Raw genomic sequence first — 17,439 nt, forward strand, 5'->3', positions numbered from 1 at the left:
AAGAACGACAAGAAGAAGCTGTATTACAGTCCCATAAACATTTTTTGTAAGTTTTAAGAATCATAAGTAACACGGTTTTCCTTTAACAGTCATAACACGGCATTTGATACAATATTACATATTGCCAACTTATTTTTAATAATATGATAAAAGTATCATGGATATTCAGACAATGTGACCAACAATTGCCCTAAGCCCATGGAACTCCAACGCGCACTTCGTCCTTGGTATAACATATGATTATAATAGTAAAAAATAGCATAACTTTTGGAAAAAAGGCCCAATCAATCTAGTTTCCAAACTCCGCCTGTATATTTGTAATATTGAACTATCGTATATGTTAGAAGACAATAGGACTATAAGTTTGCCCTAAATTTTTTATTTTTATTGCATAAGTATAATATAGTCTGTAAACAAAACCCCATCAGGCTGTAACGAGCTGTATCTAAGTCTTATTCATTATTCCTGTAAGTTTGAAGACAATAGGTCAAATGGTTTTTCCCTGTAATGTGGTATCAGTATTGAATATAGTATAATATATTCAGAAAAAAAAAATAATAAAAATAAAATAAAAATAAAAATAAAAAAACAGCATAACTTCAAGAAAAAAGGTCTAATCAAGCTGATTTTCAAATGTGACATGTATTTTAGTAATATTGATAACTCCTGTAGGTTTGGAGACAAAACGCCGGTCGGAATATTAGATCTTAGGTTTACTTTAAAATATGTATCTGTATTTCATAAAGTACAATATTTGATTTGATGGCAACTATTTCAAACTGAAAATAATTAAATGAATCGGATAATAAGGAATATAAACGAAATGCTAGCGAACAAAGTTGAGAAATAATTATACAAATTTGCAAGTTTGTCTTACCAGAAAGCAGAAAACCAACGCCAAACACTTTAAGTCCATTCTTCCCTGAAATAGGAAAAAAAAATATTTCATTATATTTCATGTATATTTTTCAAACCACAGGTCATTTTCCATCACAGAAAGGAGATATTCAAATTTAAATTTAAATTTAAATTTGCTGTTTTATGAAAAGCAGAGTGTACTTTAGGTATTTAAATCCCGATATCTACGATTTGAATGGTTCACATGTATGGGAGGTAATGCACAACAATGCGTCTTCTTAAACCATCAAAATTTGTGACGAAGAGCAATTTTGTTTTTTCTCTAGTGTGTTTGCAGTAAATCATCCCTAAGATCACCAAAAAACTTGACAATAGGATTATTATTCTGAGAGCTTTCTTTTCCATTCGGCACAGCTGCAAAACGCAGATTTAAGCGCTGTTTTAGTGTCATTTTCGGCTAAGAATTAAAAAGTTTAAAATGCACATCAATGTTTTGAAACATAAAATTGTTTTTTTATAACTTGGAAAATCCATCCCCTTCCACACGATTGTAATCCAACAAATGGGAATATTTTAACAGACTTTTAAAGATAATAACCCATTGCTGTCACCCATTGTTGACGTGTAAATATACCGGTATTTAGACTAATTATGTAAAAGCGCTAAACATCACACCCTTACCAAATAAGAGAATGTGTATTGACGAATAGCTTAAAAGGGTAAGTTGTGGAAAAAAAGAGAATCTCTGGGATGCTTCATGGTATTTGAATGTGACATGATAAATAAAAGGAGTCTTATGATTGGAATTTAAGGATATACGAATAAATTGTTTGAGCCTCAAAATGTGTAGGTTCTCTCTTACTGCCTTTAAGGACAATGCACAGGGTAAAATCCAGTTTTCGGTTTTGAGAGAAATAGCACTTACACTGTACCGGTACACTAGAAGAGCGCGAGTGAGTGCTGATACACAACCAAGCCAAGCCCCCCCCCCCCCCCCCCCAAAAAAAAAAAAAAAAAAAAAAAAAAAGGCTAAGATCAGACTAGACTTATTACCGACATTATAGGCCTTCCTATTGGTTAAAAGGTATAAATTGTTCAGAAAGGACAAAGATTTATGCTTTTTACTGGCGGCTATAGAGTATTTGGCACATTTAGTGTGGTTAACGGCCTTCAATATTTATTATTTTATACTTATTTTACAACATCTACGAACAGAAATTACACTTGCTGTCGGAGACAATTTCGGTAAGTTAACGTAATAACTTGTTTGTAATTGTAGTTCGTAATTCCTTATAATACGTTATGTAAAGTCTAAAGAGGTTATGTAAGCTTGTTTACTAATCTGAATAAGAAGTTAAATCCGTGAAGTAATTGTCTTGATTTGATACTAAAGAGTGAGATTCCCCACATATCGTTAGAATGTACCTGAGCAAGCAACGAGTGAACATTACATGACTGAAACTGGTTATTTTTGTCAGCGTTGGATTTCTTCATAGCGTAAATATTTTGACCACGAACCTAGGAAGTGATATTAACGCGTCATCCAACCTAAAAGTTTACAAAGTTGTCTATATTCCGAGCCTGTTTGTAATTTTATGCATTGCTAAATTTTGCGCGGTTCTAGACATCGCGAAAATGGAAATGGTTTGAAATGAAATCGAGGGGCATCTTAGACAAAATGTCAATCTATCAAAGTGAGCCGTCATAATCTTCCAGCATGATGTGCTTCCCAACTCCCAACAACAGCCCTTACCCATTCACTTTTCTTTTCTGATCGGTTTAATTCCTCGAGAAGCCATTTCATGTCTATTATCTTTTACTTAATTTTAATAACGACTATCTCTACTAGTATAAAATCATGCAGTCGACTTGAGCCCATTAAATCATTCGATATTCGGGATAGAAGACATAGCTGTGAAACTCGAAATTTTCGTATGCCAGTTTTAACCAACGGTAGGCTATTCATTTGACGTCATACAGTTTATATATAGTCAGCTTAATGACAAATCCTGAGGTTGACGGAGGGAATTTCTCGCAAGTCTTACCTCTCCCATTCAGACACACGTAAAAATGTTTCTTTCAATTTTAAAATTACTGTTTTCTTGAATCTCCCTGGCAGTAGCTGAAATCCATGTATTCCAATGGTAAATGGTGGCCACCTTGGATTTTTTTTATCATCCTGAAACATGCTTATTACCCAACAGAAATATATTAAAAGAGTAATAAAGGAGAGGAAAACACTGAGAAAAAAACTTAATTTGACAATGGACACAGTGTCTACCTAACAATCGTAAGAGCCCATGTCCGATTTCAAATTTTCTCAAAATACCCAAGGTTACTCACTGAAATGCATTTGTAACCCACCAGAATGACCAGATATATATCAAAAGGATAATAAGGGTTTGGAAAACTCTTTGAAAAAAACTTTAGTTGATACTAAGATCTAATATCCGTTTATTAGATCTTAGGTAGATAATAAATGTTATACCTCAGGAATTTTTATAGTTCAAACCCAATAACAATTATGGTGAATAATTGTGTTTATGAAATGGCAGGGTTATAGGTTTATAAACTAAACACAGAGTGTACAGGCTGTGGCTGGTTTTATCATAGTGGACTAGAGTCTACTTAAACTATTTTATCAGGTACACTTGAAAATCACTAAATTTATAATTTTATTAAAATTTTATTTTTAGCCCTCCACCATCCCCTATCACCCGGCCAATGTTTTTGCCAACTTTTTGCTCTATTGTATGGGGTTTGTACGTGTGATCATTTAATTTTACGTTGTTACTATCCCCATCTTGTAACTTAGTATCGTATTACATTTCGTCATTTTAATAAATGACAATATCAGTCATATGGACTTATTTTTTATTTGATTTTGAGCAAAATCTGAGCTTCGTTGTGCTTGTGAACATTTGACTTCATAAATAAATTTCTAAAGAAAATGGCAGCCATCTGGCATTTTCTCAAAAATGCCATCTGGCATTTTTCTGAGGGAAACACAATCTACCATAGACGTATAATAGGGGTAATGAAGATATGGAAAACACTGATAACAATCTAAATTTGATAATGGGCACTATATCCCCCTGGTTGTAGTTGAAACCCCTGCCGTCCACATACTCTTATGGCATTGGAGGCCATCTTTTTTTTCATATTTTCCCCGGCTAGGATTTCTTAGGACTATTAGCATGTCATTTTGGGGACTTCATAGGAAAGCAATGTGGTAAAATAAAAACTGTTGCAATTACTTTCCAAATTGGTCCTATAATGGATTAGATTGCGAATATTCTACTTGACGCTTAACGTCGAGCATGGAATAGCAAATGTACCAATAACCTCATAAAATGGAAATTAAGTGTATAGACTTACTTGCAAGATTGGATGATATTTTGGCGATCTTTCTCCCTCCAATGTCCTCAAAATATCTGCCGGTTAAAAAAATCAATCGAGTGAAAACAAATAAGTGCCCATTCGCACTACTTTTTCAAGAAGAAAAAAAAGATACAGAATATGTTCGATATAACAATAAGATATTATAATTAAATTTAGTCTCAAAATTAGGATGGCAAAAGGGTAATGCAAGTTGTAAATTTAGAAGTTAATTCTTTGTATATGTTAATCACAGGCGGATGGAAATGTCAAAAGTACAGGTACTTCGCGTCGATAGATTTATTCTGTAATCAATAACTGTTGTTATAACTGCTGAATAATATTTTTAAGTTGGCAAGTTGGGGTGACGCCATATAAAAAACATGGTCTTGACTTCTATGTTAAATTTCTTGGTCGGTGTGCAGCAGTGAGCATCAAACTTTAAAAGGCTTCTCTTCTAAAAAAGTCGCCACACGAATTCTTCTAAAAAGTTTCATTTTCCAAAATTTATGAATACAAAGCAAAACACGATGCATATTCTAAGCCGAAAGCGTGCTCAAAAGATTGGTGCCATGTTGCCCATGCCCGAATATTTTCCCCAGTATCGTGGACGTGAGATATATAAGGGGAAGAGCATCGCAAAAGGAGACTTACAATGCAAAGGTTTGGAGGGTATTCTCCATATAAGTACCATATTTATGTTCAGATACATTAGTAACATGGTCCTTTTTTATATTGTTTAAGCAAGTTAAACAATGCACAGGCCATGTATAGTAACATACATTGTCAAGTCTGTTTTTATAACAATACTGACATCATAACACCCAGAACTCCGCACGTGCTGGCGAAACGGCCTAATAATCTTTTAAAACTTCATGAAAATGCATGTGCTAACATCGTAAAAAATGGACCGATTTAACTACAAATCAATTAAAAATATTCTCTTTTGTATTTGCCACTATCGGTCTTTATTTCCATACGTTCATTGAAACAAGGCAGCAAAGCTGTCAAATGTACAGACAAAAAGCAGACAATAACAATGCACAAAATAGGCTACTGTCAATTCTGATGCAAAAGTACATTATGCTTAACTGCAAATTCAACATCAAATTTTAATTATGCTCAGCAGGTAATACCAATGTAAGTGAAATGTGTAACAAGCGTAAGGCTTCAGGCCCATGGGAGTACTAGTTCACACTTAGAAAGTGCCAGAATGAGAAAAATGGAAATTTCACACAAAACTGCACAAAATCAATAATAAATGATAACCCATTTGAGCTGGCTTTCTAATTTGAACTGCATGCCAATCCTAAAAATCATACTTGTAAGTTGAATATAATAATAAGTAACACAGTTTTCTTTTCATAATGTTTGTAGTAGCAGTGCAAAAAGATTTTTGTCAATTTTGATGTAACATTACATAATAAATTACAGAATAATTATCACCATTTTTTGATTATTGACTATAAATAGCATGGCCATGTAGACAATTTGATTACCATTTGGCTTCATGTCCATGGGAGCTTGGAGTCCCACAATGAATATGCCAACATGATAAAAATGAATATTTCACTAAAATGTATAACTTCCAGAAAAAGAAGCTAATTAGACTGCTTTTCCAACTCGAGCTGCATTTTAGTCCTGTGTTTCTTTTTTGAAAGTTTGACAATCATAAGTAACATGGTTTTCCCATGATGGTCATAATGGCAGCAGCACCGAAAATTGTGTTTTCTTCTATTTTGATGCAATATTACATAATGCTTAACAGCATGAAGACCATCAGTTTGTAATAATAAAATATACGTATCATGGATTTTCAGAAAATGTGACTGCGTAGCATGGGTCTTCAAGCCCGTGGAGGTTCTAAGTCACACCTTGAAAATGCCAATAAGTGAAAAATTAAATTTTCACAAAAAACTGTTTAACTGCCAGAAAAATTTACCAAATAGACTGCATTGCTCACTGAAGCTTTATTTAAGTCCCATGTTTCTTTCCTGTAAGTCTGAGAACATTAAGTGATATGGTTTTCCTTAAATGGTCATCATGGGAGCAGTGTCCAAAATAGGGGTTTCTTCAAATTTTGATGCAATATTACATAATGTTTAACAGCATAATGACCATTAATGTTTAATAATAAAATATTAGTATCATGGATATTCAGAAAATGTGACTAGCAAAGGTCTTCAGGACCATGGAACTTCAAAGTCACACCTTGAAAATGCCAATATGTGAAAAATTTAATTTTCACAAAAAACTGTTTAACTGCCAGAAAAATTTACCAAACAGACTGCATTGCCTAATTATACTGTATCTTAGTCCCATGTTTCTTTCCTGTAAGTTTGAGAACAGTAAGTGACATGGTTTTCCTTAAATGGTCATCATGGGAGCAGTGTCCAAAATAGGGGTTTCTTCAAATTTTGATGCAATATTACATAATGTTTAACAGCATAATGACCATTAATGTTTAATAATAAAATATTAGTATCATGGATATTCAGAAAATGTGCCTAGCAAAGGTCTTCAGGCCCATGGAACTTCAAAGTGACACCTTGAAAATGCCAAAATGTAGACAAGACAGCACTGTCCTGAAATGTGTTTTTTTCCATTTTTAACAATTTTTTTACATATAACAAAATTAACAATTTCCTGCCATTTTTATATGATCAACTAAAAAAATTGATGAGATGGGAAAAATATCAATAGAACAGTGTTTAATGTCCAATTTCCTCCATTCTGAGTTTCTGAACATAGTGAATGATTGAATCCGACAAACTGCAATGATATGAGTTTATTTCCATTTTTGAAACTCTATTATACAATACATGATACCAAGTTTACCATCATTTTTACATAATCAACTAACAATGTTGTAAAGATGCAGGAAATGTCAAACAAACACTTTTGCGAATCTTATTAGTTAAATAATGAGACTGTTAACATGCCTAAGAATTGAATCTGAGGAAATGTGAAAAAACAGCATAACTTATAAAATAATGGCCCGATCATCATGATTTTTGAACTTGACCTGTGTTTTAGTAAGATTGATTACTCCTGTGAGTTTCATGACAACAGGCCTATCGGTTTTCCTTGAAATGTGTTAACAGTGTTGCATATATGCTGAAAAATGAAAAAACAGCATAACTTCTACAATAATGGCCCGATCATGCTGATTTTCGAACTTGACCTGCGTTTTATGAATATTCATCAGCTCTGTAAATATAAAGCCAAAAAGTAAAACTGCCCTCCACTTATCGTGTTAACAAGGAAAGTGCACGGCGCCGGCATCGGCGACGGCATCGGCGACGACAGACGCAGGTGATGGCAATATGTACAGACACATCTGTGTCTGTACATAAAAACAGCGTCAAGACCGCGTGTATGACCAGTGCTAGTATAGCAAAAATATGAGCGTACTCTTACATAGACTACATGTACATAACATGACAGATTTGACGCTCATACACACATCGACTCATCTTTCATTTTTCCTTGGAAAATAGTTAGCATTCGTTTTTTTCAAGAATAAAATGAAAAGAAACCACATATCTTTCAATCAATTCACATTTTCTGCCTGTTGTTAAGGCAGGACATTCAAATAATTTGCGTTACACGTACCTCATTAACGTGGATTGAGCAACTTTCAAAATTTTCGAATTTTGCTCATTTCAGATTCTAATATGTCTCCAAAAGACAACGGAAAGAAGCTTAGAGAGCGGAAAAGAAGATAGGAAGAAGTAAAAGAAAGGGAGAACTCCACGGATTTTATTGCACCCAAAATTCGCAGGGGACGTAAGATCCTAAAATCCGTGCGTCCAGTTGTTACCGAGGCTTACGTACGCTCATTGGACAACGCTTATAGCATGGACAATACATGATTGTTTGAGCCTCGGTCCCACAATTTAAGAAACCCATTTTCAATTTTTACCCCCAAACTGCAATTATGACGTCAACCATAAGATAACGTGCGTAAATGTTAATTTATTTAGTCACTGAACATTGAATGTTTATCTTATCCAAAAGAATTTATGTAAGGCAGTATATAAGGAGTTTTGATCAAAGGCAAAAGTAGGTTTTAAAGAGTGTTTATCCATGTGCAGTTTCTCATTTTAAATTATCAATTTTAGATATTGTCGGGCCTCAGGTTGGTTATCAAAAGGTCACTCACAACGCACAAAAGTGACGCCAGGCCTCATATGGATCTATTTTTCCTGTCATTTCTCAAATCAGAAAGTAAATCTCCAGTAGAGATGCAAGCGGTACACTCGATAATGAGGAAGAGGTAAAGGTTTCGAAATCTACCTACATGTGTAGTAAACATTTTTGTGGTGGATATGGACTCGTCTTTTGATCGGCAGTTACATGTATGCTTCTTTGGGCGTTTTGTGGTGTTATCAACTAGGTTAAGGGACAACAGGTCCTCGTGTGATATTCAAAATTCCACAATAAATACATTGAAAAAAACAACACAGAAAAAATACGTTTTACGGCACTTTTCCCCCTAAAATGAAGTTATTTTCCTTTCAAGTGTCAGAACTTTTCACATGTATTAGTAACTAACTTAATCACATAAGGAGGGCTAAAAAGACCTGAGAGACCCCAAATATGGCATAATTATGATGATTCAGCTTGATGTCAAAAAAGAATCTTCCAGCACTTTTTTCTTTTGAACAAGAACTATCAGTGACCTCGGATATAAAATTGCACATTTATTAGCATACATAATGTATTGCCATAATCACTGTCGCAATACATAAAATTTTCACACCAGATATCGACTTTCTTAAGCTTGGCATGTATCATTATTTATAAGAATCCAAGAGCAAATGGAGCCTGATATTTCTCAATGACAACTCCATTGTTCCTCTTGATATTTCTTTGTCCACTCATGCAAAACAGTTACCAATCCCACTATTTCAATTGTTTTTCACCTCTTCAAACAACGATCCTTTCGAGTTATGTTTGCTTCCTTACAATTAGCAACAAAATTATTGATTCAAATGAATTTAATCTTGCAACCCAAAACATATCCCATGGCTCTTGATAACAGTGTATTTACATCTATGTTCAGAAACAACTCCATCTCTTCCAAATGAAGTGTGTTCTCAGTTACTATCCTGTCCCAGCAATATCTTCAACCAGTAAGGTACTTCTTGCCTAAAGTCTGTGCTTTCTTGTCCATCGCTGCTGACTTAACAGGAGTATTGGGCTCATAGAAAGGATTCATGGCATACTGGAAAAAAATTTTTTTTTGTTAGGAAACATGAACCCAGATGTTGCAAAATGATAGTTGTACATAAACCTTAGAAATGAGTTTGGCTTGTAAGAGCAAGGAAGGAGAAATGGATATGTTGTTTTAAAACTTTAAAATAGACATAAAAAAGGGTTTCAAATTTAAAAAATCATGTCTGAAAATAAGATGCACCATGACACAGATGAAGAACTCACCTTAACATAAGCTTCATACATTTCTTGGAAGAAGTTTCGAATACCATCTTCATTTTTGGTGTCATGAAGCATTAGAAATCTCATTCCTGAAGCAAATGATTAAGGAAATGTGACCTGTATCTATCAACAAATAGCTGCCATCACTAAGTTTTAAGTTATATTAGCAGGGCAGTCAACTTAAATAATATTGTTCTTGTTGTTTCAAGGTCACCGTTTGATTCTTAACATGGAAAATGCTCTATTATTCTTTCTCTGACACACACACACACATCTACCTACACCCTGAATTAAACATATGGTTACAAATATCATCTAGCTTCATTTGTGTCATACATTCAGAAAGGAATAGTACCAAAATCAAAAGGATACTTCCAGCTGTGACAAAAGCAGAGACAAACCACTCATTAAACTTGTCGACTATCTTCAGGTACATATTCCCTGTCATCCACATTTGTTCATCAACCAGATCCAATGCTGCATGGGCTATAAACTGGTTCAAGTGACGATGGTCATCTTTCTAAAAGGAAGAAACAACAATTTCACAACTGCAGTTACCTGACTAATGCAACAATAAAGACTACATAAAAAAGTTGGCAGCAAAAAGATCTTGAACTAAAATTTAGTTGGTTAGACTAGCTCGGCAGTACCGTGATTGCATTTTAACAGACTTTTGTAGCCTGATTCACAAATGACAGCTGCAACTGTCTTGCAAATTTTATAAACAAAAAATTTAGACTAATTATAAAAACATATTCAAACAGCTTCTACCTGATCTAATGATCTTCTTATTGAAATTGTTCAAGCGTTGCAATTTTAATTTCATAGATTAAGACATCTTATTTCAATGTCCCAAACTCTTTGGCTTTCAGTGGAACATTTTGTGGTATGCACACTTCAGTTTTCCATCTGTATCTTACCTTTGGGTCATTAGCTTTACTTGGTGGTAGATATTCCATTTCATACACTGGGTTGTCATGGTGACCAACAATCACAAAGTAATAACTTCCAGACATTCTTACAGTAATAGTATATTAGCTTGGATATTTAAATGTTGAATCCCGCAGGAGTTCATTTGGATGAAATTTTTTCGCAATAGAAAATATATACACATGGGTACACTAATCTATGTGAATTGGAATGTTCATATGTTGAATTGTCTAAGTAACTAAACTCTGACGCATTATATCAGGTGTGTAGCATCCTTGCTTTTTTTCAGGATAAACCGTTGCTCCATGTAGATTCACATTCAACTTTCTGTCTGTGAAATAAAAAGAAAAAGAAATAAATTGAGTGAATATAAAGTGAGTTTCAAATTATACATTGGGAATTACAGAGAAAAATCTAATGTCAATTTCATAGCAGCAACACTTTATTCAGAAGCACTGAAATGGTAAAAGTATCAAGGACAAATTATTTATTGTGAAAAATGTTTTTTTTAATAGTACTAGTACACATATGTGCCTGTTGTTTATGTTCCTGTTTTGTCCCTGTTAGTCCCAATGCCAAACATGCTAGAGACATTAAAAATCCAGAATTGGACTGTTTATTCATATGAGGACTCACAAACACTAGTAGCTCACAAGAAGTCTTCCTCGAATCGACGGACAACCATCACTAGTCTAGGGTCCTTTAAAACATAGAAATGGACCGAAATGGATAGAAATGGACCGAAATGGACCGAAATGGGCTGAAATGGACCGAAATGGACGCATGGCAAACCTCTATGAGATCGCACTTGGGTTTTGCATAGTAAAAATAAACTTACTTTTATACCAGAAAGAAGTTTTATTGAATTTTCTGGTGATACACCCTTCGAGGTAGTAATCGGGTCAAGGTCGCCATTTTCAAGGTGGATTCCACAACGAGGCTCTGTTTAAAAACACAGTTGCTTGTATCATGCACGTGTTTTAAAGTCCAATTAGATCATTTAAACTGCAAACCTTTGACTTAAGTAACCAGAACCAAAGAAAGCTACAATAATGTGTGCAACATGATAATATATATTTATTTTTTGCGAATTATCAGCAGGGAGGGGACTAATAGTCTAAGTTAAATAATGAAATTTCTGGATTATAATTAGGAATAAATATACTGTATATCCTTATATATCCTTAACCGAAAGAGTTAAAGGATGTGGAACTTGCAGTGTATTTTATTATAAACCTGTTTGAAACTGTTGATCTCTATAGCATAGGGCATGTCCATTGCCATATCTGTAAGTTTTCTGTATTTTTCTGTTAGTGTTGTGAAATGGGTGAAGAGTGAAAAAAATTTCAGGTAAGAAAAGTGATGTTTCTTTAACGCTGAGACCAGGACTTCAGATTGCCAGTGAACCATTACAGTTATTAACAACCAGTTAGCGATCTCTGCTAGCTGGTAGAGATAATGATAAAAATGTGACAAGTGAGTACAGTAGTTATGTCACTGACAGGTAAGTCAGACTTACATTCTTTATTTAATTAAGTGCAAATTGATTTGGCTACTATTCCTTTTGGCTTCTGTGAGCTTGTGGAGTTAACACCTCATTAATTAATCACCACTATCAGATCAGTCCTATGATAAGATATTTGGATCTTAACCACCTTTTTTCATTGAACAGATCCATTCTATCAAGTGTTCATTTTGGCCCAAAAAAAAAAAAAACAAAAACAAAAAAAAAAAAACAATATTAACATTCTCACCAATAGTTAATGAATCCATCCCAACATCAAAAGTTTTTTTTTTTTTTTTTTTTTTTTTTTTTTTTTTTTTTTTTTTTGTAACAATTTCTAAACAGATTATCATTAATAACAGAGCCATCAATGAGGAGGTCATGTGGTCTGATGGCAAGCACAGAATTCAAGCTAATTATCATAACGATCCTTTTGGCGTTTAAAAAGAATTTATTATATTTTCATTTACAGTGTATTTATTGTGAAATATGAATCTTATACAAAGAACTATTCTTATTTAACAAACCATTTAGTAAAGTCTTTGCCACAAGGTAATGGTTGTTATGCAACTGTGCATGTATACATACATGTACTTCATAAATTTGTCATGAATAACAAAACATTCTTTCTTGTTCAGCAGGTGTGAGGTCTATACACTTTGGTGTGTAGATCAAGGCTTGTGGACTTAAAAATGAGGATGGCAAGATTAGGAGAGAATATCAGCTGAAAGTTTTCTATTTATGTGTTGTGAAAGGTGTAAAAAGTGTGATCCATGCAGGCCCGAAGAAATGTGAAAAAAACTCAGATAAGTACATGTTTTTTATTTCTTTGACTCTGAGACCAGAACTTTAGATTGCCAGTTAACCATCAGTTTCTTTATGAACCCTTGCGTATAGAGTTCTAAGATACAACCAAGTATTAATATGAAGTCTAAGAAGCCTCGGTACCCATGCAGTGTCTGCTCAACTGCTTGCACATACGATGTTATTGAGTGTTCCTCTTGCAATCAATGGACTCACAGGTAAGCTGAATTGATAAGATAGTAAGAAAACATACTTACAGGGTTGGAAGACAAAATTTGTCTACTTATTTGCTTGTTATAATTGTTACGATCATAATCAGGTAGCTTTTGGAATTTTTGGGAACCAAAAATATTACTTTTGCAGCTGATGCAGATCTGCAATAAAAACTTTAATCTTATACTTTTTTATTACAAAATGGTAGTCTCATCCCTGAATAGGTAAATTGGATTAACTAGCTTAGAATGGATTAGGTTTTAATGCTGTCTCAGATCACAGAATAATTTTTAAAAAATTTTTTCACATTGGACTGCTTTTGATTTGCTATTGTTATGAAGTGATGTGCTACATGTATGTAGGGGATTTCATTATTATTTGTTGTAGCTGGTGTTTTGGTATACCAACCGACTCATATATATCGATCACTGTCCCTACCTGTGTCATAGCCATTTGACATCACCCTATAACTCATCTCATTTTACTATATATTTTACCTTGTCAAACTGAACTGTCGATTAGATTTACTTCGATTATTAAAGGCACATCTTTTCCATCTACATGTAGTTACAACTTAGTTGCTGTTTGTGTCTGGAAATTAATTGTCCATTTCTTCTCACTAGGGGACACTTTGTCTTATATAGTAAATAATATTAACTTTAAAGAGGATAAAACAATTGTTAAGTGTATACATTTCTTTCACATACCTCTCTGAGGGGTTAGAATAAAATATTGTGTTAATGAAAAAAAGAGGAATAAATTTATCAGTGAAATTATGACAATAACGAAGTAAAATTGAATCAAATGAAAGTAATAATAGGTATGAGAATAAAGCAAAAAAGGCAATATTTTAGTAAAAAATCTAAAACCCACATAACTTTACATAACATTTCATTATATGAAACTTTACTTTGGATTTTTTTAAAGTATCCAAGAGTCAATGCGGTTCCATATTTTAATCGTATTCTATGGTTTGTTCATTTCCAGACACAAACAGCAACTAAGTTGTAACTACATGTAGATGGAAAAGATGTGCCTTTAATATTCGAAGTAAATCTAATCGACAGTTCAGTTTGACAAGGTAAAATATATAGTAAAATGGGACGGCCCAGAGTATAGTGATTGGTACTTTATTATTAATATCCGTTTTTTCTAATACTAACAGGTGAAGGGTTCAGCAGTTCCATAATAATGTTGCTTGCGTTTAGGAGTTGGGGCATCAGATCTGTGATACAGCCCATGTGAAAGGTCTGCGACACTACGACCCTTGAGGATGGCCCAGTGTGACACTACGTCCAGTAGTTTGGTACTTTATTATTGGTATCTGTTTTACAAAATACCAATAGGTGAAGGGGTTATCTTTCAGCACTTCCGTGATAATGTTGCCTGCATTTAGGGGGCAGATTCTTTCCAGATTTGCAATGCCGCCCATGTGAATGGTCTGCGGAACTACGACCATGGAAATGCGGCTCAGGGTGGCACTACGACCTGGCATCTACATCGCACTGCCCAAACTGAAAGCAGATCAACAGCATCAAAGTTAAGAAAGCTCTGGCAATGGTACCCAGGCACCTCCAAAAGTTGCTGAACGAAGAAAACTGAGGAAATCTCATTTCATACCTATAAACGGTCCTTTTCAGGACCACCCACTTTTCTCAGGAAAGGCTTCCAATATGTTCCAATTAACTACCTAAACCTATATACCCTTTATAATACAGGAATACCTAGCATGACTGCTTGATGAAACTGTAACAGGACTGTTATTTAAAAACGACTCAGACTGATCTGGTAGAGACTTGAAGTGGTATTTTTTTATAAACATGTTGTTTATTGCGATACCTATGAGAGGTAGAACAGCATGAGTGGACAAATGTCTGAATAATGTGATGAAACGAACAGAACAATTTACGTGAACTAAAACTAAAAAATAAATGAATAGTATTCTAAATGAACTAAACTAAAAATAATTATCTGTATAACAAAATAAGACAACATGAAACTCTTAAATAAAAAAGCAAACCAATCAAGCCAATATTTACCTGTAAGAGGTAGAACAGCGTGAGTGGACGAATGTGCCGCCAAATGAGGTAGGGCGTGTTTCTGGGCCTTGCACTCAAATGCAGTTATAATTCCATGTAAACGCCATGAAATAAATTTTTACTCATTAAATTGATTCTTTTGGTCTTTGATGACGCGGCAGATATATATTGAGGTTTCTTTACGTTGCATGGTATGTGTTGAAAGAATCTTAATATCTATTAAGCGAACTTATTTCTTTTTTAATTTAGGAATAAACTAATGATAATAAAATGAAAAGAAAACAAATGATTTCAATTTTGAACCAGTATTATTTTAGAAAACCATTGACTTTTTGTGCTAATGAACAACGCTGATAGGCCTACATTTCTGTGAAACTTGAAGCAACTAGCTTTACTTTGATACCCTATACAGGTTATACATATACTATATTCGATCACAAGCCTATGAAAGTAGATTTTTAATTCTCTAACAAATTTTTTTTAGATGCCGACTTCTTTCATTTCACTATCCGGTTAAAAAAAACATTTTTATGACTGGTGTACCATGAAATTCTGACTCCCCTAAAATGTGACTCGATCCCCAGTCAGATTTCCATAATTTATGAAATTCTGACTCCCCTAAAATGTGACTCGATCCCCAGTCAGATTTCCATAATTTATGGAAATCTGACTGGGGAGTCACATTTTAGGGGAGTCAGAATTTCATGATTAATGGAAATGTAACTCCCCAGTCCAATAGTGAAAATTTGTCTCCCCCTGGGAAATTTTGACTCCCCCCCCCCCCCCCCCCCACACACACACAAAACATTCATAAATTTATTTTATTTGAGTAAATGACTATGATCTTGTAGTATGCATAATGGAGGACACATTGGCACTTAAATTTTTGTTTTAATTTTCATGAAAAATATAAAAAATTAAAGATTTGTATTTTACCACACAAGGACTCCCCCTATGAAAAAGTATTTATTTAACATTTTTTCAACATATTTTCTTTTAGGGTACTTTAGGAAGAATATATTGGATAAGAATAAGAATTTATGAAAGATTAGTATTCTACCACCCAATGACTCCCCTATGAAAAAGCTATTAATATTTGATAGATTGAGACAATGGGTGGTAAAATGCACATTTTAGATTTTCTTAATTTTCGTGTTTTTTTTTTTAATTTTTTCTCACCTAATATTCAACCATCAAACTTTCAAATATTTTCAATATAATCTTCATAAATTAAAATAAAAAGAAAGGTGTAGAAATGATCACCCCATATCAAATAAATAGCTTTTTTCAGAGGGGAGAGAATGGGCAGTTAAGTGCAAATTTCATATTTATTTTTTCATGAAAATTTTCACCTGCAAACTAAGAAATAGTGCCAATGTATCCCCCATTTTACATACTACAAGATCGTAGTCATATACTCAAATAAATTAAGATTCATGAAGTCTTTTGGAGAGGAGTCAAAATTTCATGGGGGAGTCAGATTTTCATTATGGTAATTTGACTAGGGGAGTCAGATATCCATGGGAGTCGGGTTTTCATTTTACACCAGTGTTTTCTTGGTATTATTGGAGATGTTGTCCTTTTACAAAATGATGAGATCAATTTTTTTAAATTGTTTTAGTTACTTTTTCATAAATTGACTAGCTCAGGTCTCCCCTATATTCTATATCAGTAAAGCACCATCTTATGTGGAATTTCCAACTATTACCGTATTTTACTATTTTATATGGGAGGACGCTTGTGGTCGGTTGTGCTAGGTTGAGGACGATGTTTAGGTACACTGCCACAGCCTCGTTGTGGAATCACCGCCACAGCCTCGTTGTGGAATCCACCTTGAAAATGGCGACCTTGACCCGATTACTACCTCGAAGGGTGTATCACCAGAAAATTCAATAAAACTTCTTTCTGGTATGAAAGTAAGTTTATTTTTACTATGCAAAACCCAAGTGCGATCTCATAGAGGTTTGCCATGCGTCCATTTCGGTCCATTTCTGCCCATTTCGGTCCATTTCTATCCATTTCGGTCCATTTCTATGTTTTAAAGGACCGCTAGTCTATGTACAGTCTACACGACTGACTCCACCTCCAACTATAATCCGCATATTTTATAAATTATTAGCTTATATTATTAAAATTGGTATGGAAATACGATATGAGCACAATGATTTAACATATATTAAAACCATTTGTAATATGAATAAAAATAATTTGCTACCGCTTCGTACTCACAGCTAGCCAGCTGCACATAGAAGTGGGTCAAGGTTGCTTGAT

The 17,439-nt window shown here is 34.0% G+C and overlaps 1 protein-coding gene across 1 annotated transcript; it reads right to left on the bottom strand.

Moving 5' to 3' along the window:
- Positions 1–8,922: 8,922 nt before the first annotated feature.
- LOC106164189 (trafficking protein particle complex subunit 2) lies at positions 8,923–17,416 on the bottom strand. Its single transcript, XM_087007615.1, has 5 exons — positions 17,398–17,416; positions 10,599–10,939; positions 10,051–10,198; positions 9,682–9,767; positions 8,923–9,466 (listed from the first exon to the last, which is right to left on the bottom strand). The coding sequence occupies exons 2-5, from the start codon at positions 10,692–10,694 to the stop codon at positions 9,368–9,370; spliced, it is 429 nt and encodes a 142-aa protein (XP_086863741.1). The 5' UTR covers positions 10,695–10,939; positions 17,398–17,416; the 3' UTR covers positions 8,923–9,367.
- Positions 17,417–17,439: the final 23 nt, after the last annotated feature.

Source organism: Lingula anatina, chromosome 3 (assembly GCF_051362555.1).
Source record: "Lingula anatina isolate TDL-2025a chromosome 3, LinAna3.0, whole genome shotgun sequence".
Classification (NCBI taxonomy): Eukaryota; Metazoa; Brachiopoda; class Lingulata; order Lingulida; family Lingulidae; genus Lingula; species Lingula anatina.

Bases quoted from the DNA above. Each gene is read 5' to 3' on its own strand.
- LOC106164189 (XM_087007615.1), bottom strand. From the start codon at position 10,694: ATGTCTGGAAGTTATTACTTTGTGATTGTTGGTCACCATGACAACCCA. The intron at 10,199-10,598 runs GTAAGATACAGA...TCTTCCTTTTAG, and splicing joins GTAAAGCTAATGACCCAAAG to AAAGATGACCATCGTCACTT. The intron at 9,467-9,681 runs GTGAGTTCTTCA...ATTTTTTTCCAG, and splicing joins TGTATGAAGCTTATGTTAAG to TATGCCATGAATCCTTTCTA.